Source organism: Lampetra fluviatilis, chromosome 18 (genome assembly GCF_964198595.1).
Source record: "Lampetra fluviatilis chromosome 18, kcLamFluv1.1, whole genome shotgun sequence".
NCBI lineage: Eukaryota > Metazoa > Chordata > Hyperoartia > Petromyzontiformes > Petromyzontidae > Lampetra > Lampetra fluviatilis.
This window is the reverse complement of record NC_136292.1, coordinates 1,714,123-1,736,813: the sequence shown is the minus strand read 5'-3', so window position 1 is coordinate 1,736,813 and position 22,691 is coordinate 1,714,123. Positions and strand designations below refer to the sequence as shown.

The 22,691-nt window shown below is 48.9% G+C and overlaps 1 protein-coding gene across 1 annotated transcript in view; it reads right to left on the bottom strand.

Moving 5' to 3' along the window:
- The window catches only part of LOC144937072 (cyclin-dependent kinase-like 1), a 39,723-nt gene that overhangs the window by 11,002 nt on the left and 6,030 nt on the right, over positions 1-22,691 (bottom strand). Inside the window, exons 2-3 of the mRNA XM_078864313.1 lie at positions 14,085-14,206; positions 9,219-9,291 (exon numbers count right to left, since the gene is read on the bottom strand). Coding sequence (XP_078720439.1) covers positions 9,219-9,291; positions 14,085-14,206 — 195 coding nt within the window. The remainder of the gene's footprint in view (positions 1-9,218; positions 9,292-14,084; positions 14,207-22,691) is intronic.

The following is a 22,691-nucleotide window of genomic DNA, read 5'->3' as shown; positions in this document are numbered from 1 at the left end:
AAATGTACACATTAGTACACGACATCATCATTACATATGGTGAGTGGGCTGTGTGTATATATATACACACATACACTAAGTGAAGCAATGATGTTTCGTTCCTTAGCAACGTAGCCTTGAAGCTCGTGCATTGAGCTTGTTAGGGGAGCATGGGATCCTAACGAGTTCACCAGAGGCGATCCGGGGTGTGTGCGAGCGAGATCCACTTTGGTGCGACAGGAGAATTGCTCGGACGAAGGAGAATTGTGTGGAAGAAGGGAGGGGGGGCCTTCAGGATGCGGGTGGCTAGGAGATGTTAACTACCTCGCGTGGTATACAGGAGGTCGTGGCTTCGATCCCGACCCCGACACCTGTGTCTTTGGTGTTTTGGATGTTCCCCTCGGGGTCGCCTGGATCTTTCTCCGGGCCCTCCTTTTTTGTCCTCCACATTTAGAAATAAGCCTTCTTTAGAGTGTTTGGCTGCTGTAAATCTCCACACGATAAGTGTCTTCATTGCGCTTTCACTTGTGACCAGGTCGTTTCTGAAACAAAATAGCTACGTAGCTCAGTGGACCTTACCTGGTAAAAAAAAAGATATAAAATAAAATAGTTTATGGTTAAGTTTGAATAGTTTTAGTGTGGGGTTCACCAGGTTGTGGAGTAAACATTTGCCGCTGGTTTAAACACTGACGTGGAAATCAGAACGTTGAGCAGCGCACCGGGAAGGCCTCCCACGTGTCCCCTCCTTCATCACTCGCAGCTACAACACCGCTTGTTCCATTGGCAGAGGCCAAGCGCCGAAACCACATTCCGTCAAAACATCACTGGCGGAACGAGAACCCCCCTGAGAGTGTATTTTGGCCTACTCTTCCACGTTGGGCAGACAACCTGAAAGACGTGGGAATACCCACAGCTTTACCCCGCCACATGTGACCCACCGGTTGACGAGCTGTGGTTTGTGTGTGCGTTGAACTTCTTTCGCACCGTACGTCGCCGTTCGTACACATTTCCCACCCATAGGGCAATGACAACTGCGTTCGAATTTTCCACCATCACACACACACACACCCGGTCTCGCGCCGTTGTTTCTGCGAAACTTATCCTACCGGGGATTCCTTCCCGCGAATCGTGAGTCACGATTCCGAGTCTGCGAGACCTAAAGAGGAGGCTCCTGGGTGCCGAGTTGTGGAAACCATCGCCCTGGCCCCCGCGTGCGTGCGTGCGGCCACACACACACACGTGTACAGTCATCCGGACCTAAACAAACAGATGCCAATGATGCTTATGCGCTTCGATTTTCTCTCCCCGCGCGCATGGAAACCAGAAAAAAAAACCCACGCCCACACACCCCCACGGTAGCCGGCACCTCGGTACCCAACGCCAATAAACGTCGGGCGGGCGTAAATCAGGTGCAGAATGCTGCCGTCCTGACGCACACAGAGCGGGTGGGGCCTGTCCAACCGTGGCCGCTGTAAACACGGAGCTGAGCGAAGGGAACGCGCACAAACACATACACAAAGACAAAGATGCCCCCTCCCCATATAGCCTCACACAAGGCTGTTGGGACAAGTGCTGTTGCCAAACAGCACCGATAAAAGAAGGCCAGCAAGGAGGGCCCGGGTACAACGTGGAACGTTTGGGGCGAACGTTGGGCCAACGACCACGTTCCAACGTTGACCCGATATTTGTCTCCACAATACTGATGTGTGTTAAGGCTGGGTTGACCTAGGCGAAGCTCAGATGATGATGGCCGTGAGCGGGAATCTTAACTCGGGTCGCCAGGTTCGTGGCGCGGTGCGCTAACCACTGCACCAGCAGCTCCCCACACACAAGGACACATCTGCACACGTGCGTGCATATGTGGACATACTCACATGGACACCACGCTCATGCACACGCTACCAACGCACACGCACCAATGCACACACGCACACGTGCATCCGCACACATACGCACGCACAAACAGGCATAAAAAATACAAAGATCCCCCATGTAGCCTTCACAGATTGTAGGGGCAAGTGCTGTTAGCGAGCACCTATAAAGGCCTGCACGGCACACGAGGGGGTGGGTGGCCAACACCACCCCCGGCAGCCTTTGTCTCTCCAGTAGTGATGTTTGCACACCGCACCAGGTACTCATTTGAGGCTGAGTAGACCTAGGAGAGGCCCAGGACCGGTTCAGATAATCGTCACCCGTGTTGGCCGTGAGCGGGAATCGAACCCGGGTCACCAGGTTCGTAGCGCAGCGTAGCGCTAACCGCTACAGACAGGCATGCACACCCAAACACATACATCCACACAAACATATGAGCACACACGCAGGCAAAACAACTTTTCTCACTTGTTTTTTTCCAGACCACCGAACAAGACCACACACGCGCAACATCTCCTCTACCTGATGCTGCCACTCCTGGGGACAAAGACGTTAAGACGTTTCGGGAAAATATAATGTTACAACTGACGGAGGTTTACAACGTTCGTCACTATTTCAATCATAGCTTGCCATTCTGTTAGGCAGTGCACATGCACACTTAACGTATAGATTGCAAGATGTTTTGACCACCCACCGCTGTTACGGACGCGCGTGCAGGTGAAACTCCCTTGTCAATCACCTGCTCGGCGAGAGTCTCCGCACTGGACGTCTGTGAAACAGGGCTTCATTGCTCATCGGATTCCTCCTGGCTAAATGGAGATTCTGATTCCGTACAGGTTATTTGACTGTAACGTCGCCATGCTGGTCAATGCGGGTTGAAAGAGGGCAGCGTAGAAGTACAGTACAACAATGGGTTTTCTGCACTGTTGCTTAACTTCCAATGATCTGTCAGGATCTGGCGAATTTCATGTGGTTTGCTCATAGGCTGAATGATAAATATATGTGTGTGTGCGGATGCAGTGTTTATCGTCCTGCCCGTGATGCATACACCTGTCAATTTTGCACGTCCTACCGCACGGAATGTGGCCTTTTTCCTTCTCATAGATATACGCTGCTCCTTTGGCGCAGAGCTCATCCAATGTGTGCACATTGTTTTTTTTGGGCCCGAGTCCTTACGCCGGTTGTGTCAATAGCTCGTTCACCTCCTTCAGAGTCCTGCTGAAGCATCTTCAAGGGCTGCAGAACTGTGCCGAGCGGCAAAACTGCCGGCCTGTGGCACTCGTGGAGCCGTGATCTCAACCGTCCACCAAATACCTTTCGAAAAATGCTCAACAAAATCACCGCGCCTATTATCGCACACGGTGATCCACATTTAAAATTGCAGCTGAAATTAAAAAAAAATGTGCCAGCGACGCCGCACTTGGCCTGGCAGCGTCTCCGCGTGTAAAGGTTTAAATCGGGCATTTTTGGTTCCTTCCCAAATGCTAAAATTACGTTTCGTTTTCGAGCGGAAACAAATATGATAATCGTCATGCATATCCATGGGATACTGTTTCACGCTCCAGTACACGCATGTCCTCAGCAGTGTTTATAGTAGCACGGAAAACGAATGTGTATCTGAAAAAATAAGAATAGGTTTTACCCTTTTTGTGCAATAAACAGATGTCAAGATGTTCAAACACCAAAAAGAAACCTCTTGCAAAGAACTGCACTGTCCGCCTTTTGGTGTTCTCTGGGCTGACACTGGTGAGACGAGGCCCTATATAGAAGGCCGTCTCTGGTATAGGCCAATCAGCTTGTATATTGTCACAGCATGTTTGTCTGCATGTTCACCACAAGTAACGTGTGGTTAATGCAGACTTGATTCCTTGCAAAAAGTTTCGATTTGGTCTTGATTTGAAGCTTTCGTGACTGCAGGAATCCATACTCTTTGGTTCTTTCGGTAAAGTCATGTAGGTGGAAATAAAATAAATCACGACGTTTCGACCGCAACACAAGCAATCTTCATCAGGTGGAACAACCACAGCAAGAAAATGCTGAAGTAGTCTATTTGGTGTTTGAACGTCTTAACACCTCCTGTTTTATTGCCAGAAAAGATAAAACCTATTTTTATTTTTCCATACTTTGATACTGGCAAAAAGGTCCCATTTTGTTAATGGGACTCTGTTAGGGCTAAACACGGCTGACACGTTAGCCGATTGTCCTTTCAACGCCAGTGAAGTCTGCGCGTTTCGGGCAACCCGATGGTCAACTCGGCCGATATTCAGGAGGTGCCAAGTGGCAAATTCCTATAAAACGTTCTCCGTGCTAAAGTTTACTTCAGATTCGATCATCTTCGTGTGTTCTGTCGCCCCCCCTCACATTACCGACGGACAGACAGACAGAGATCGCTAACAGCGTAAACGCTTTCAACCTCAGATGTAAGGTATTAAAAACGGAAAGAGCCATACATAGCAAGCAATGTCTACTTGCAACTGCAGTGATATATTGGCGTGGGTTTCTCTTGGGCGCTGTCCCGTCTCCTCCCACGCGAAAAAAAAACACTAAATATTGCCAAAACATCCACAAAGCTCGTGAAAAAATAAAGACCCGGTGAAATGCTGTCTTGATGAATATATATATTACATATATTTCATAGAATAACACATTCTATATTCTGTGCATAGCAAATGTGTTTACATGCAGGAGATGCGTGGATGAACGTGTGCTATGCTTCTGGATGAGTGTGTTCGAATTAACTCGTGTTCACACGCGTGTCACCGTGTGTTTGGGCCAAATACGGCTTACACGTTTGTGTGCGTTCATGCGGTAGTGTGGCGGTTAGCTCACGGCCAACGCCAGTAACGATTTTTTGAACCGGTCGTGGGCCTCCTCTAGGTCGACTCAGCCTGGTGCGGTGTGTAAACATCGCACTAGGGAGACAAAGGCGGCCGGGCGTGGTGCTGGCCACCCACCCCCTTGTGTTCCGTACTGGTCTTCATAGGTGCTCGCTAACAGCGCTTGCCCCAACAGTCTGTTAAAGCTATACGGGGGATCTTTGTGTTTGTGTGTTCATGTGTGTGTACACACACACGCATGAACGTGTATATCTACTTGCAGGCGCCTTGTGTGTATAGTGGGAGTGGTGGCACAGTGGTTATCGGGCTGCAATATGAACTTGGCGACCCTCGCTCGATTCCCCCTCACAGCGTCGATTATCTGAACCGTTCCTGGGCCTCCCGTAGGTCCGCTCAGCCTCAAATGAGTACCTGGTGCGGTGTGTAAACATCGCCACGAGAGAGACAAAGGCGGTCCGGGGCATTGTATACCGTGCCGACCTTCATAGGTGCAGCTCGCTAACAGCACTTGCCTCAAAAGTCCATTGAGGCTCCGAGGAGGATCTGTGTCTTTGTCTCGAGTGTAGACCTCCACGTCAAAGGAAATGCAATGAAAAATAAAAACCATATCGCTTCATTTTTGTTTTGTTTACCACCACCTCACCGTTATTTGTTGCTCCCTCTTAGGAGACGTCTTTCTTGGTCACTCTCATGGAAAATCACGATATTGTCGGGAGCGCTCCAAATGGAGGCTACCCGCCCTGCCGTGTGTGCTGAAGAGTCTTTGCGCATTAATGCGGGCACTAACCCCGGGCCGCGCAATGTTTATAGGCTCCCGGTGTCACGAATGAAAGCCGCGTTGTGTCGGTGTGACCTTTCCCTGCTAAATAGGCCTGGTTGTGGATGAGCCACAAAGCCTTTTAAAGAGGGGGGCCTTTGGGGGGAACAGCTGAGAGCCAACTCTCACATTAAGCATCGTTCCTCCCGCCCCATCTCCATCGCTGGCGGCAGTGGCAATTCTGCATTCCCGCTTCAAGAGTCATCGTCAAAATGCCTCAACGAGCGAACAGCGCCTGTCTCTCTGGGCAAAGAGTGCTGTCAATAAAAACAAACCTAAAATATCCGACATCCGTTTTTTTTTTAAACGTGTAGTTTACAAGATATATATGCACAACACCCACAGCGCGCGCACATAAAACATAATGCTGCACGTCTTTGTTACTATTGTAATTCTAATGGACAACGACAAATGACCCCATCAGCTAGAGAGACATTGACATTGCAAATGAAGAGCTGAATTGTAACTGCATGCCCCCGGGTTGAGGCTTTGAACAGGGTTCACCCAGAGCAATGACCCCCAGGCTGGGCATTGAAATATTGCCAAAAAGACATTCTAGAATTGTCAAATTTAGCAATCTAGTAATTGTGGGTAATTGTCCAAATGTGTGACCATGACAATGGGACTCAATAGCTGCCTCTAGCAAAATAATGCCACCATTTATTTTTCTGTCTAAAGCATTGATCAATGGTATTTTTGTCTGATAATGTCCCTACATCATTACCAGAGGGCTGCGGTGGTGTATACATGTGTACGCACGTGTACGTTTGATAATAAATATATGTGCACCAAAGTTATAGACAAAGATCCATCCTTCAGCCTTACAGGCGACTCTTGGGGTAAAGCTGTTAGCGAGCGCCTATTAAGAGCGGCTTGGTGCACGAAGGAGTTGTCTGTGACTAGCCTCACTCTTGGCCACGTTTGCCATGCAAGGGGCTGTGTGGTGATCATCCCTTCGCAGCAGGAATTCACGTGAGCCCGATATGATTCCAGTGAGACCCAGGACCGGTTCTGATTGTAATTCCTGAAGGAGCTCCCCCGGCACTCGGAGAATAAACGTCGGACATTATGCAGAACAACCCCAAAAAAATGCATCGAAAAGTTATGTAGGAACGTAATCGTGAAAAATCTGTGCAGTTAGAGGACTGATCCTTGACCACAACAGCTGGAAGGATAGCCTACAGATGATGACTGAAATTTACCTTTTTGTTACACTCATTCCCTCCCGCAGCACTCCGCAGTGTGCACTGCGGCAGATGTTTAATGGGTCGCGCGACTGATTTTCGTGTGCGCATCTCCTGTAGCAAGGACTATGAGGTTATTAGGAGTCCGTGCACCTGCCTGGGGGTATTTATGGGACAGGAGAAGGTGAAATGAGTGGCAGTGGAGGTGGCCGTTTCATGCGGTTCTCCACCCATTTCGATTACAGGCTGCCACCGGCTCTCCAGCGGAATCGAGCAAAATGAAATGACCATTAAAAAAAATAAGCGGCGGCGGGAGGCACGACAGCGTGAGTGACTTTTGGACGTCAGAATTTGAGTGCTTTTGAATCAGCGTGAGTGTCTTGGTGAGCGATTCACGCACGAAGAAAACGCAGACTGCCAGAACGGAAGAAAAAACAAGCGCAAGGATATCATGAAAATACCCCCCACCCCCTCACCACCATCACCCCCACCACCTCCCCCACCACCATCGCCCCCCCCCCCACCACCATCACCCGGCGTGTCTCCCATCCTATTACCCGGAGACACGTCGCTTTGAATGGGCACTGCGGTGCGACTCGGCACAACCGCGTGGTCACCAGCAGCACTCCGGCTCGAGTCCCGTCGAGGGTGGTGCACACAGCAGCTGAGCTGCTCGGTTGATCGTTGCAAGGCGCAGCATCATTCATGATAATGATGAAGCATCATTCGAGTTAGTGCACTCGAGACGACATCTCCAAATTAAGAGTCCACGGCTGGCCAGTAATTACAATATGAAAAGGACAATCTGTCCTTTACACGGGGATGTGATTTGACAACACGAAGGGATTTCGTTTGCAGCGGTTGTGCGGCATGTCTTTGAGCGTTAAGAAGTGACGGCAGCCTATTGATTGGCATGGAACCCACGGTAAGAGGGGCAGAGGGTTTGTTTGTTTTGAGCATGCGGGTGAGCGTACAATGTACATGCAAGCATGACTGCTTGACTCATCGTATTTGGGTTTTTTTTTTATCATGGGAACGCAAATACACTGCGCGCTATTCAAGCAAAGTTATTAAAGAAAAAAAGAGATTTGAGAAACTATTCATACCTACGTTGACATCAAAAAGCTGCTGCTCAGCACAAACACAGGTGAAAGGGACTGAGAAGCAATACAGACAGCCCACGCCGTTCTCATTACAGAGTAGTGATTATCAGCGTAATACACGGCCACTAGAGAACAGGTTACGCATATCCATAACAATCCTAAATTCGTGTACCCTCGATTGATATACCCTATGCATTGCTATGTTCTGTCGTCCCATGACACCGCAGTATTATGAGGACGATGGTAAGGAGAGATGATGGATGTGGCACGCCAAAATTATTGCCGAAACAACATTCCAAACTCTTCGGGATAAAATGAAATACTTACATATATGGCATCACACAACGCGGGTCCATACCAAGCAAACGTCACAGTCACAGAAAAAAACTCGTTTCTACAATTCAGGAAGAGTACAGAGTGGACGCTTGTGCTAAACTAGTATTATTAATTTGACCCAGACGAATGACAATGCTAGGCCATTAGCTTCTTATCATCTTGGGAGATGCACTGCGACATAGCAACAAACAACAATCTCATGCTGGCCTCTAACTGGCGGTGACATCACCACCGCAGTGATGCCACTGCTTGTGCCAGGCTAAGTGCACCTTGCGATCTTAGCAGTCCGAATCCCCAACACAGCCCCTGGCGAGGTGCCCTCCACACATGTCTAATTTGTTCAGCATCACTCCAAGCGAGGCCTCGTGGGGGCCTCTCCACAAGTCACCTTTTTGTTGTCCGTTTGAACGCGGAGCTAATTGAGACCGCGAGCTCGAGTGGGCACTCTGCGTAGAGCCGAGAGCAAAAGTGGCGGCGGTAGCAGTGGTGGTGGTGGAGGGTGAGGACACAGAGAATTATACAAGCAGCGGCCATGCAGCTTTCTCGGGGACAACATTTTCCCATGAGCAGCCACTGCTTAGCTCTGTGTTGTTCAGCCGATAGTCACACCCACTCAGCCACTAAGCACGTGCGCCCATTCGAGGACAGTTGTTAATTTGTTTTCAAACAAAACAGATGTGATCATTTGTGTGTGTGGGGAGCGGTAGTGTAGCGGGTTGGCGCGCTGCGCTTTGAACCCGGCGACCCGAGTTCGCTTGACACTCAGGACCAACACCGGGTGACGATTATCTGAACCTGTCATGGGCCTCGTCTAGTTCGACTCAGCCTCAAATGAGTGTCTGGTGCGATGTGTAAGCATCAGCGCTGCGGAGACAAAGACGGATAGACGTGGTGCTGGCCACCAGCCCTTACGTGCCGGCCTTCACAAGAGCTCGCGAACAGCACTTGTCCCCACAAGTCTGTCGAGGCTATACGGGGGAATCTTCATCATTGTGCGTGTGCCATTCATTTTGCTACTGCATTTGGTTTTAAGAAGCGTGCAGAGTGTGTGTGTGTGTGCGTGTGTGTGCGTGTGTCTTTTTTTACGCACGTTATGCCGGTGGCAGTAAGCTACCGCTTGCAGGATCTGCCAGATGTAGCTCTTCACTTGGGATTCAGGAATCCTACGGGGACGGACAGTTCCAACCAACACAGCATTACAGTGTCATCATCATTGTCGTCGTCATTGTCAACATCATGATCATAATAGCAACGTGATAATCAGGTGTCTAACAATGGAAACGTTATTAAAATGTATTCTTACTCTTCCCAATACATGCATCAAATCATGCGATTGAGTATTTATATGTTTGAATAAAATATTACGGTAATTCACAGCCCTTTGTCAATCCACTGCTGGATCAAAGCCCCTCCACATCGGGGTTTGTTTGACCATACATCACCGCGAACCTCGCGACCGCGTGTCAATTTCAGAATCAGAATCTTGATTTATACTGCAGGAATCTGATCAGCTATAAAGCTCTTTTTCACAGATGTCCAGTGTTTGTGAACACTGAGAACACTTTATAAGAAACCCCAACGTGTCAATCCGCTGGCAAGTCAGACGATCGCACCGCTCACTTGAGCCGTTCTCATCGTACAGAGTTACAATGATGAATTCATTTTTGGCCAAAAAAATTGCAGCAACAAATGGTGCGGATGATGAGCTGTGCCTGATCTATCACCTCAACTCGATAATCCTGGGGTTGTAAAGATTGTCTAAAACGTGTCTGTACGTACGTGTGTATGTTGAACTTCTTTTGCACCGTATGTAACCGACCATGTTAATCGGAGGTGTGTGGGCTAAACTCTCTTTCTCAAGTCCTCTATATGTTTGGGTGGAGAGGTCAGGGTGGTTTTCGGAGATGTGGAATGATGCGGGGCTAACATGATAACATGATATGTACAGTTCGGTTTTATTGGTCTGAATTGTCACATTTTGCATATTTGGTCTTTCAAAATTGTGAGGTGTCAGAAATTAGAATATCCTTTGTTTAATCCAAACAAGAGACATTGACACTGATGTTTAAATGCACTGCTTTTAATACCGACTCACCCCGCAGAGAGTCAAATTACGTTTCTTACATTCTAGACTTTAACTTAAAAAAAAGATTAATCCCAGCCATCGGAGGGGCTGGGACCACCCTCTTAAGAATACAACATGACTTAAATCTACTATTGAATTAATTTAACTTCAGCCACAATACCATACTTTTTTTAAAAGTTTGCTGTTTTATATTGCTCTGCCAAAGCATAAATGTTTAATAGCCTCCCATAAAACACACATATGCTTGCAAATAGCTCTGATTTATACGGACAAATATTTTTTTTTCCATTTGGCTTAGGCACTAATCAAAGGGTTGACATGACCAGTCGGAATCACTGCATTATTTGTGCCGTGGCGGATCAGGTTTCCCACACATTCGTATTATAAATAAGATCCAGGCTAAGTGTAACCGTAACCGGACGACATGCATTCAGTTCGATCTATATTTGCACACGTGTTTACCTGGGTGACTCACTGCACACAAACTGTGCCAATATATATTTAACCGTGACACCGGCAATCTATGGGTGAACGGGCTTTCCGATGTAAATAGCCTTGCGCTTGGGGCTACAGTGACATACACGGCTGGCTAGTACCCTAACAGCCTGCCTGCTGTGTCGAGAAGCAAGAGACAGCGGGCACCACCCAACAGCGGGTTTTTACCATCGTGGGCCATCCTAATCACAGGACTTTTTGTTCCACTAAAGGCGGTTTGATTGCCAGAAGCCTCCCATCCCCCGTGTTCGCGAAGGTGGCAGGGTCCAGTTGCGGCAGGCATTGAGACGTGCCAGTTCGGTAATTGAGTAATTGTGGGTGATCCTGCAAATTCGGCTGCGACCCTGGCTCACAATGGGGCTGCTCCCGATGAGCGGTGTGATGTGTCTTGCAATGAGGACGAGCGCGCACGCAGACGCACCGCAGAACTGTATCTCAAGGTGAATGCTTCATGGACAAACGGATGAAAGGAGCGGAGGCCAATTGCTCAGCTTTGCGCTCTCTCTCTCTCTCAGGACACACGCTCGAGTGAAATTGAAGGGGAATGAAAGGTACAATCGACATGGAGGCGTTTCGTGGGAGGGGGGGGGGGGGTCGTGAACTTGCTCCGCTACACAGAGGGGGTCACGTTTCGCTGCCGAGGTCAAGACGGGAATGGGCCTAGGTTTTACATTGCCTGGGAGTGAGCCATTGCTCAATGCAGAGTACATACGATGCGAACATTATTCTTGTAGACAAAATATCACTTTTTCAATTGTTTTCAATCCACTGCTAAATGAGCGCCTTCCCCCATAGCACTTGACGTCTTTCACCACACTGGTCAGAGCGGGTTTGTAAACAGGATGGCCAGCTACTGGTTCCGTTAGCATGTGCTACTGATGTCAGCCATGCACCCATGTTAACCAATGGTATAATCAGTTAGCACTAACTACTGCGCCACTGCTCTTTCAAGAAAAACACAGAAACGTAGCACTATGAAAACTATATACGTGCACAAAGCATACAATGATATACATCATCGCATCAATTTACAAACGACACTCACGCTCATACGACATGCGTATGTGGAAGAATCGTTGTACAAATGAAACAGAGGAAAATAAGAAACAGCAGAAACGAGACCGTGAGTAACTTGAATGTGAAAACGAGACTTCGCGTTGAGGCGATCCATTCGGATTGCCCGAGAGAGCGAACAGATTTGCAATACGACGTGCCCTGCGCTCACTCGTCAATGTGCCAGATCCACATCACTCATCTGAGATCGGTTCTCGGCAAAGGTGCACCCAACAATTTCTTATCCTTGTTATATAATTAGATGGCAAGGGGCGTGCAAGGGCCGAGGAATGAGTCACCGTAACACAGCACACGTCGGAGTCACGAAAGGGCTATAGGGGAGGGATGGGAATGAGTCGAGGGATGAGGGGAGGGGAGGGGATTGGCCAATGGAGAAGAGAAGTGGTAGCCGACGACACTGGCCCTGTAGTTTTGTGTCAGCAATTACACACCCAGGTTCAATCCCCTCTTCTCGGTGGAAATACATTTTTGTTGCAGAAATAGTTTGAACTTGGCTTTTTGGCAAACGAATGACGTCCTTGTTCACCGCTGCAGCATCCCCCCCCCCCCCCCCCGAGTGCTTTGTCTGGACCGAGCAAACCTGAGCGACGTATATCGGGCACGTGAGTGAACGCGATCCCGCTGCGCTTGTGGCAGGCGGAGCGGACGTGCACGAGTGGCGGGCCCCGATAGCAGCGCACAGCAAAACGCGCGGGAATCAACACCCGCGTGGCATTCCGCTCCGCAGACGCGTCGTTATGGTGTCGTCTCTCGTGAGGCTTCTGCACTTATTCAGCTCCCGGCGATAAAGAAAACCCCGCGACCGTTGAATGCTGTGAGTGCTAAAAGCATATTTAACCCGACACAAAACCCCTCCACCACAAGCCGCACGTATCCCTCCATAGCAACAAGGCAGCGTGTGCGCATCGGTGGGCGCAGGTGTGTGTGTGTGTGCATCGACAAAAAATTATTTTGCAAATGATTGGGGATGAGGTGGAATAATAACAATATTAATTAAATAATCCTACATACTCATACAGATTTGTTTTTATGGCGCCGAGACCGGCTCGCCGTGGCCTCGTGGGCACCACTGCGTGACGCACGCACAGCGAGTGCCACGCTCATCAAGCAAATGTATTGCCTCTGCTGCTGCTGCTGCTGCTACTGCTGTTGTTGTTTACACAAAAACCATGTTGTGCTTTTCATAAAGAGAGAAGACCAGGGTTGTTTTGCGTTATTTCGTACATGATGGCAATTGCTGATCACCACCGACAAGACATTGCCTCCGTGCAACTCTACAAGGCATTTTTCTGTGGGGAAATTGACCTTTTTTTTGTATTAAAATACCACCTCTTAAAATTAGACGAAGGCTGTCTGCAATTGCCCCAATGTTCATGTTTCAAGTGGGCATGTAAACAATTCGGACGAGGGCAACGGGATGCATCATCATGTTACGCAGATAATTCTCGAAAAAATATAAATTCCCAAAGATTAGAAATTACCCGAGCCAGCAACGCCTGCTCACACATTGGCTCCAGAGGTGGTGCGCACGGGTACGTCTGTAACCGTTCATGTTTGTGTGCAACTATGTCGCTCGTACTCGCAATATCTCCCACGAATATCGCTCTTTGTGTTTTTAATGAAGACACTACCTTTGCGGATTTACGTTTGCACGTGTCGTGCATTTTTTTAAAATAAAATCGGTATTCACCTCCGATTAGCACGATCGGCTATGTGCGGTCCGAAAGAAGTTCAACATACATCTACATACATGTGCATTCATCTGCTTCGTCACCAGTGTGGCATTGACGTTCCCCGAGCACATTTGAAGTTGAACCTGCACAGAATCCAGCTGCAACGCGCCTCTGTCCGCCAACCATCCGCCCTGCCCCACCCTCGCATCCCCTGAAGGTTTCTGCACTCACCTCGCCGGACGAGACTGCTGGCATGGAGAGAGAGAGAGACGAGCGAGCTTGAGGCAGGGTGCATGCATGTCTGTTGACATTTGGGGCGCCGCGGTGGCGAGATATTAACTACCTCGCCTTGTATGCAGGAGGTCAGGGGTACGATCCCGACCATGACTCCTGTACATTTGGAGTTTGCGTGTTTTCTCTCCCCGTGGTCGCGTGGATTTCCATCAGGGTCCTCCGGTTTTAACCGTCCACATTTAAAATCGACGTAACGCATTCCGAGTCCTTGACTGCTATAAAAGTCCACGTGATAAGCCGTTTAATCAGTCAGTGCTTTCGCAACCGCAAGTAGCCAACCGTGCCAATGGGAGGTGCAATGGAGGAGTGCGGGCAGCGGGGTCTGTGCTCGTACCCGTGTGGGTAGCGGTGCAGCTCGTTGAGCACCGTGTGGTCGCAGAACTCGAAGACGAGGTGCAGCCGGCGCTTCCTGCGGAACACCTCCAGCATGTTCACCAGGTTGGGGTGCTTCAGGGTCTGTCGCAGAGGCACACCCCCACAGGACCCCGTTAGATAAATCCACGCGTCGCAACGTGAAACATTTCCCATGCGATGGTCAGGGTGCTTGGTTCCGGCGTGTGCGTGCGTGTGCGTGTCCGTGACTTGTGCATGTGAACAAGGGTCTCTCTTCTTTAGGACCACCCAGAATGATCTCTGTGTGTGTGTGTCTGCCCTTCCATGACTGTTTATCAATCTCCATGTCTCTTTGTGTTTGCCTCTTTCTTCGTGTCGCCTCTCTGCCTGTCTCTGTCTGTGTTTGTCTCTCTCCGTGTCTCTCCGTGTCTCTCTGTATCTCCCATTCGCTGTGTCCCTCTCCGTGTCCGTGCCTGTCTCTCTCTCTGGGCCTCGTGTAGGTTGACTCAGCCTTAAAATAAAAACGTGGGTTGACAAAGCTCAAGCAAGCCTCGCAAATGCACAATATGCACATATACATGAATCGTATAATTGTAAAGTTCACCACTGACAAATACTGCTCGGCCTAATAGAGGCCACTGGCAGCCTATAGTCGTTCGGGCTCATCAGTGAGACGAGCCGTCTAGGCTGTCGGGAAGGCGCCGCAGTGTTGTAGGTGAGGACGTCACCACTTCGTCACGGAGCCCCGAAAGGATTAGGCAGGAAGTGGAAATACATTTCAGTACAGATCTACGTCTCAATGCTGCTTCAGTGAGCAGCAGACATGGACACGCCTGTAATGCCATCCTGCAGGCCTGTTGGCCAGAATGCAAAGCGGCGAGGAATGATTCAGAGAGTGCATCCTACTCCCGAGCCAAGTGTCAACGCATCGATTCAAATCGATGTTTGTGCTCACTGTACATGAAACGAATTTTGCGAGCGACAGTCATCGCGTATTGCCTTCACGATCTGTGTAAAATGATATTCTCGTGTGAAAGTGAGGCGCGTGGAGTGCACGATCTCGAAACGATGACAACAGGAGAGTGAAAATGAGACAAATACGTGAAACAAAATTTTTAAAAAATCGGATCACAACTCCAAATCGTCACAATTCATCGGATGACATGTGCGATGATACTATTCACCGCATGATACTCACATACTGTCACACACCACAATTACAACCATATGACATGTTCTATATGACTATTCACGCGCATGCTATTCACTGCAGGATGTGTTCCACCCCAGTTATGGTGTCCGATCGCTTCTCGTTATTAACAACAAACTCAACACATTCTTCAAAGTATGACAAAAAAAATCGGTTTTACCCTTTTTGAAAATATAACAGGAGGTGTTAAGATGTTCAAACACCAAGTAGAAACCTTTTGCAAGGACTCAAGTTACTGCATTAACCAAACGAACGTGTTCTGATTCTATTCGCTCGCATTGTCTTTGAAACTGATTGGCCTACACTCATCAACACCACACTGCCTTAAAGGAAAATAAACATGAACACTCAGTATAAAATCGACGGCATTTCAGGCAATGGCACTTCTTCATCGCATTCCTCGACAAGGGCTATTGCCTGAAACGTCGCCGATTATATATTGTTTTATTTTAAGGCAGCGTTGCTGATGGGTTTGATGAGTCTCTTTTGTTAGAAGTGCTTGTGCACCGCTGCCAACGCAGCAGCATCCCCACCCAACACGAATCGCCTTCTCTTTGTGTCTGCACAGTCGCCCCGAGGCTGGGCGACACGCGCTCGCTCGCTCGTCATCAGTGGCAGCCAACGCCCGTATACAGGGTGCTCCAAAAAAATGTTAACTTTTACATGGGACTATCGTTTTAAATGAAAAAGAATGGATAATAATACTACACTGTAACGTGATAACAGATGTGATGTTAATAGTAAAAATAAAACATAATAAAATAATATATTTCATTATGTTTTTTTTTTTATTTCCCTTCTACGTGACTTTACCGAAAGAACCAAGAAGATGAATCCCTGCAGTCACGAAAGCTTTAAATCGAAAAATTATGTTAATAGTTTCAAAAAGTCAGTCTCCACTTGCTCGCCATCGTTGTCAACGCATTGCCTGGAATCTTCTCCAGGTGGTCTCCAGAGCCCAGAGGAGGCACATTTCTTGTGGTGTCGTCGCAAATTCGCACAAGTGTCGATGTTTTGTGAAGCACCCTGCACCTGAGCACAGTTTCACGCAGGCTGCGCTTCTTGAGTGCGTGGTGGCGGTGATTTGTATTGTACGCAACAGAGATCTTTGTCTGCAAGGACGCGGGAGGAGACCACGGACCTCTGAACGCACCGCGACACGCGTCGTGTTTCGAGCCGGCGAGACGAGGGTCTCTGGGGGGTTCGAGGCAGAAGGAGCTCGGCGCTGATGGGGGGGCCGTGGGGGGGGGGCGGTGGGGGGCCGTGTTGAGAGAGAGAGCGAGCGGCTGTGCCGAGTCCGATTGTGCGGCGCTTGCTCGTCACGCAGCCTCGGGCAACGCAGCCCGCCGCCGTAAATCACAGCCCCGAGAGCGGCTCAGTGCCCTGCCTGAAGCCGCCTGCCCAGATGCTGCAGCAGATAGAGACGAAGATCTCCCCCCCGCCCCCCCCGTGTAGACACACAGCCCAGTGGGAGCAAGGGCTGTTCTCGAGCACCCGTTCAGTCAGGCTGACACGGCGCAGAAGGGGTGATGATGGGGGCCAGCACCACTCCCGGCCACCTTGGTCTCTTCCCCAGTGCTGATGTTTACTGAAACGGGAGCAATCAAAGGCTGAGTCTATCTAAGGGAGGCCCAGGAAATGATTCAGATATCGCTCGCCACAAACGTTGGCTGTGGTCTGGAATCGAACTCACGTTGCTGGGTTTGTAGGGCATTGTTTTAACCCACTGCGCCACCACTCCCCAACAAATGTTCAACGCATACATGGATGCGTCTCAGGCTATCGCAATGAGATGGTGAATCTGTCTGGGTCGTGAGCGCTGCCAGGCAATGTCTCAATAGGTATCATTGTAATCTTAGTTTTTTTGTAAATGGTATTTAAAAACGCAGCACTGCGACAATTGCGTTTGTAATGTTGTAAGCCATTGCACATCATCCGGGGTGGTAGCTGAGTGGATTCCGCTTTTTCCACCAAAACATGCTTCTCTTTGGCAGTGATAAGTGAGAATTATTTTAATTGTGCCGGGATTTCCATTTTATACCGAGTTAACCTAAAGAAGGCCCACGCCAAAACCCGAATGTGCTTTCCCATCGGTGTGACCACGTTCAGCAAACAAACACATCAAGCACGTCGGTGGCCTGGATTTTATTGCAGTGGCTTAACCACCACACCACCACCGGTCCTGTACCGATAGAATTGTTGTCCAAAGACAAAGATCCCCCTTGTAGCCTTCAACACACTGTAGGAGCACGACACACGAGGGGGTGGGTGGCCAGCACCACGCCCGACCACCTTTGTCTCCCCAGTGGCGATGTTTACACATCGCACCATGTACTCATTTGAGGCTGAGTCGACCTAGGCGAGGCCCAGGACCAGTTCAGATAATCATCGCTGGTGGTCGCCGCGAGCGGGAATCGAACTCGGGGCGCGAGGATCGTAGCGCAGCGCGCTAACCGCTGCGCCACCACTCCCCTAGCACACACACACAGGCATGCACTAGCGCAGCGCGCTAACCGCTGCGCCACCACTCCCCTAGCACAAACACACAGGCATGCACTGACGTACACGTGGACGTGTGTTTGGCTGTACTTGTGCATAATCGTATATCTTGTTTGGAAATTAAATTTTCGCGGGAATTTATGACACGAAGAGATGGAATCCCGCTGTTCCCTCTCCTCTTCTTGCGACGTGCAGGCAGCACGGGGCTCTCAGCAGCATCGCGCGCGTGAGGAACGGGAAGAGACATTCACTCCGAGTAATGCCGGGCCCTGGTGTGTCCTCGCACAGACCGTCTCTGCTTAGTAATTGCTCGCGCACACTGCCGTGCACCACCACTGCGTTGCGCACTACTGTGGGCTGCACGCACATTAACTATAAACACGACCAACATCATCTACGTGGTCATCGTCATTATCGTTCACATCGTCACAATCATCATCGTCAATTTTTACATCGCATCTTTCACAGGCAGCACGTTGCAAGCCGCAGCGCTGTTAATAATTGCCGTGGGATCTTTCGATGCGAGAGACGCAATGAGTGAACACGTGCCCATCGGTTCGATGTGAACCGCCACGATCCACGATCTGATTTGAGAATCGATCACTTTGCGGGCCATGTTCACCGTCCGTCTCGTTTGTGTTTTTCCCGTGTTCCTTCCGTCTCATTTGTTCACCCCCACGAGCAACATGAGCACAATAATTTGCACGAATTATAAATCTTTTTTTTTCCCACGCGCATGAATCGACGCAGGTGTTGTGAGCGTGACAGCCAAGTACAATCGACCAATCAGCGCCTTGACACGTTCCCATGTCACACGCACTACGAGAGTGACACGTGCTGCGTGAACAAGACGCTCCTTCACGCCAAGAGAACATTCGTCTCACGTGCAGTGCCTTCTTCACGAGGGAGGGAAAGGGGCGGAAAACGCACTTGATGGAATAACTGTGATTAGCCGGGCTGTTAGTGGGTGCCACATTTCAAAGGGAATCAACAACTGTGAATAGACGCGCACGTTTCATTCGATTGACTCGTGAAATAAACACAAAAGTAATACAAAAATGAAGACCCGTGTATAGCCACTCTCAATTGGCACGTGCAAAGTGATCAATGTATATGCGCGCGCGCGCGTGGCGGAGTGACAGACCAGTCTGGTGCCGCGATATCTGACATTCACGGGGGCGTGAACGCGTGGCACCAATTTCGTGTTGCGCTTCAAAATCTCAGCGCCAAACACGCGCGCGCCTCGGGTGAAGTTGAACAAAGTGCGACGTCCACCAGGCGAATTGGCGGCACGAGCGTACGGCGGTGGCCGCGCGCGACGCAACATACGCAGGCCTCACACTCAGAGGGGGGCTGGCTGCCCGCTTCATACCGCGACCTCTGTCACTGCTGGGTTATCACATCACATCGGCCACAGCTTGTTCGGTTAATATTAAAGAAGGCCCTTGACTTATTACATCCTGAGCTAGCTTTTCTGGAGTTTTTTTTATTTATTCTGAAAGCACTGCAGGAATAATCAAGGTAATAATTAACCATCACCATGGGTCAATCAAGCGGGTGTTCGTGATGATTGCTGTGAGGTTTTTTTTTTGCCCTTAAAATTTTGTTCAGTTCGATTCTGGCAAATTTACGAAGTGCAAATGGCACACTTTTGAAATCGGTGTTTTTTTTTTAGGAAAACAAAAGATGCGTGGCCAGACTCGTGCCCTTGCTGAAACATCCGCAGCACATCGCCCCGCCGATTCTCCCCATTGTCGGTGATCGAGACATCGGGGGGTCATATCCGCACAACAAAACGAAATCCAATGAACGTCAACCTTTGCCTTTAGACTGAGCTTGTGATTAAATTCAGTTGGAGTTCACGCTTTCATTGTTTCTCCATTGCGAAGATACAACCTATAGATTTACTCGATTCATGAGGATCGTCTAAACTCTAAAGAGATTTGTTTATGCTCAAAATAACCGGCGGCAGGCTTTGCTCACTCTCTGCACTCACTCCAGGCGAGGACAATTTCTGAGTCCACTGATAATTATGAGAAGAGTGTATTATGTTGTTTACATTTACCGTGATAATGTACTTGAAGCAATTTTAAATACCTTTGACGGACTCTGCCCTATCGGTGAATTTAATCAACCTCCAGCTCATGATATTTTGAGGCCCAAATTTTAATCTTTTGTGTGTGTTCGTGTTTGTTACAGTTGTACGTACTGGTGCCAGAAGTCAACATTGCAGCCCACCGAGGCCGTGATGCGAGAATGCATCAGACAAACATAGCACTGCTTTTTTAGTGATACGACATTGACAGTGGTGCAGGAGCGTAAATAACTACTCCACACATTAAAATGAAAAACAGATATAATAGGTCGGCCCATTGCCCAAAACGTCGGCTATTGTTTCTATTTCAAGACGAAAGCGTTCAGTTTTCAGTCAATCAAGAATGTGCATGAGCATTAGTCGTAATAAGCATGTAAAACAGCGCATACGCCAAAATGCGAGGTTGCATACACAAAATGATCTATTGCATTTATTCCTACGTATTAGGCAGATAATGTCTAAGCTTGCGACACAGCTTGAATACATGTGGACTATATACAGTACTGGACATACAAAGACAAAGTCGCTCTTTCAGACTGTTGGGGCAAGTGCTGTTCGTGAACACCGATGAAGACCGCCACGGCACACAAGGCGGTGCGTAGCCAGAACCACGCCCGGCCACCTTTGTCTCCCCGCTGCTGACGTTTACACACCGCCGCCCTTACTCACTTAGGGCTGAGTCGACCCAAACACAGAATATTCCCCACCGATAGTGGGGCGTGAGCGGGAATCTAACTCAGTCACCGGGGTTTCGTAAGCACAGCGCCGCTAGCCGCTGTACTCGCGCAAATGTACGAACACCGACCCACCGCATTGCAGGCACACGCAGGGTCGGCTCGCCTTACAACCTCCAACGACGGCGGCGCAATGTAAGCCAGAGGTAACAAGCCGCTGCGTCTCCCTTTCCGTAAGCGACAATTCATCATCAAATTAGACATGAAGGGAGACGCGGTGACACGTTCCGTGTGATGTGCTTACATGCGTAGGTGACTGAACGCGGTTAAACACGGATGCTTTCGCGACCAATGTCATCCATAATCGAGGTTTGCTTTGGGTTCGATCGCGTAAACACTGAACGCAACTGGCAAATGTCCGCAGAACGCACGGAGGATTTTTTCTTCAAGTCCCCTGTTTTCCTCGATGTTTGTGCGGAGTGAGTCATTCTGTATGACACTCACGACACGCGCAATGTGACAACGATGACATGAGTCATTACACACGACACACAATATGCCCGTGCATGCATCGAGAGTGGAATACAAATAGATTCAGCGTGAAAGGTAAAGAATAATATGTAAGGCGACAAGTCTTTTTGCCGCCGTTCGTAGAGCCGTTAGCAATGGGTCAACAATAAATTTGGTTGTTTCGTTTTCTTAGCACTCTTCAGCGAGCCAAACTTATCTGTGCTGAGATGTAGGTGTATGGTTGTGAGAGAGAGATAGAGGAAAAACTAGACTCTGCCTACCCTACATTTCGATTTAAAGATTTCGTGACTGCAGGGATTCATCTTCTTGGTTCTTTCGGTAAAGTCACGTAGAAGGGAAATAATAAAATAATAAAAATAAAACATAATAAAATACAATTCTCACGACGTTTCGGCAACAACGCAAGCAGCCGTCCTCAGGTGAAGAACAAGTCTGTCGGAAAGACAGCGTCTGAATGAGACGCTGTCTTTCCGAATTATTTTATTATGTTGTATTTTTATTATTTTATTATTTCCCTTCTGCCTACCCTGTTATCAAAATACTCAACAGGCGTCTCAACAACACTGATGGGGATCATGCGACGTACTTAGTAAGTGGCGAGACGTTGACTATGTTACCTAGGTGCCGCAGTGGAAAGATGTTAACTACCTCGCCTGGTGTGCAGGAGGTCGGGGGTTCGATCCCAACCCTGACGCCTGCTGCTGCTGTATATTTGGAGTTTTAATGTTCTCCCTGTGGTCGCGTGGATTTTTCTCCGGGTCTTCCCTCCACGTTTAGAATCAACAGGCTGCTATAGATGTCCACGTGATGATGACAAGCCACTTCGTTGAGCTGTATAGCTCAGTGGGCCTTACTTGGTAATGATAAAAATAGTTTATAGTTTAGTTTTAAGTGCAAGATGCAACATTTAAAGCAAATGTATAACTAGAGGCTGAACAAACCCCTTGAGTAAAAACATTCAATATGTTGCAAATGTCTAGCTATCGGCAAGAAGCTCCACTATATTTGTGCTACATTTCCCATTTCCCGCCCATCTCAAGCACCCTTAGACTTTACAGCAGTCAGTCTTGGTCACATGCATTCATCAGGCACCGTATGTTACTATATAAGTATTTTTAAAACGTTAGTATTGACGATAATTAATCAGGATGAAATGGTCCTTTGAGACACTCAGCAACATCGGGCATGATGACGACGGCGATGATGATGACAACTGACGAACATACACCCCGACTGTTATGTAACACGGTTTTGACCTGCAAGCCCGTTAACATCGCTGCCGCAATAACCAGTGGCGGCGTGGAACATCGCGGCCCTCTGGGACCTGGGCTACATGAGCAAGGACATGACCGCAACACCGCCAATTAGCATGGAAGCTGTATCGTTGCACGAAATGACCAAGTGTTGTGCTCTCAGCTGACTGAGCAGAGGGCTGTGTGCATTGCCGTGTTGTTCACCACGCACGTGGGCTCTGCTTATGTAATAGCCGGTCGTCGCGTCAAGTAATGCCCTGCGGCGCTTCGGCCCCGTGGGAAGGGTGGCACCCAGCGAGACGCTGCCGCCACTTGCTGTGGCCCAGGTGAGATGCAGAGCACGAAG